The sequence below is a fragment of the Fonticula alba genome, assembly GCF_000388065.1.
Source record: "Fonticula alba strain ATCC 38817 unplaced genomic scaffold supercont2.128, whole genome shotgun sequence".
Classification (NCBI taxonomy): Eukaryota; order Rotosphaerida; family Fonticulaceae; genus Fonticula; species Fonticula alba.
In genome coordinates, this window is record NW_009243098.1 from 1 (window position 1) to 886 (window position 886).

Here is an 886-nt window from a genome sequence, read left to right on the forward strand (position 1 = left end):
TGGGGGGGGGGGGGCCATGTTGCCGCTTGGGGGGGGGGGGCCCACGAGCGGGATATATTGCCCCGCCAAGAGCAGACAGGAGTCATGCGTGAGCGGGGGGGGGGGGGGGGGGGCCCCCCCCCCCCCCGCCGTGGGGGCTTCATATTGGCCCGGTCTCGGGGGCTGGCCCGGCCGGCAGGGCCACCCGCACCCCCTGCCCCCCGGTGTCGCATCTCCAGGCGGCCCCTGGAGGAGGCACCTACGCGGGGGGCTGGGGCGCCCCGGCGGGCGCGCCTCGCGAACCACCTCCCCCGGGTTATTGGCGCGGATCACGCAAGCGGCTGGCCAGCGAGCCGGGCTGCCCACTGCGTCTCCGCGGCGGGGTTGGCAACCGGCCAGCACATCACCCCGAGTCCAGACCTGGGGGGGGGGGGCCTGAAGGCGGGGGAGCGCCCCCAACGCCGGGCGGGGCTTCCGCGACACCCGTCCGGCGGAGGCGCGCCGGAATGCTCGGGCCCTTGCCCGCGAGAGACGCTCCCCCGGGGGCAGGAAGCGGGGGCCGGGCATTACTCATATGAACCTGGTCCCGGGGCGGCTGGCCGGTTCCCACACTGGCCTCAGCGTGCGAACAGGCCCGGGTCAGCCCGGGCGCCTGCTCGGCCGAGAGGGGCGCGGCCCCCCGCCCAAAGGGTGCGGCCGTTGCGACGGCCAGCCTGATGGAGTGGTGAATCACCGTCACCCGGCTGGGGCGCGCCCAGGGGTAGTGCCGCCCCCGGTGGCGCATGTGAAAAGGCCACGGGCCGCGGCCGTGCGCCTCAGCTGGCGGCCCTTCCCGCCGGGCGGCGCGCTCGCTTGGCTCCCCGGGGACCAGCTGCAGACCCGTCAGCGGCCCCCCCCCCCCCCCCCC

The 886-nt window shown here is 77.4% G+C and overlaps 1 protein-coding gene across 1 annotated transcript in view; it reads right to left on the reverse strand.

Moving 5' to 3' along the window:
- Positions 1-714: 714 nt before the first annotated feature.
- Positions 715-886, reverse strand: part of H696_06344 (hypothetical protein) — a gene marked incomplete at both ends in the record, with an annotated part of 604 nt that continues 432 nt past the window's right edge. The window contains one exon of the mRNA XM_009500086.1: positions 715-807. Coding sequence (XP_009498361.1) covers positions 715-807 — 93 coding nt within the window. The remainder of the gene's footprint in view (positions 808-886) is intronic.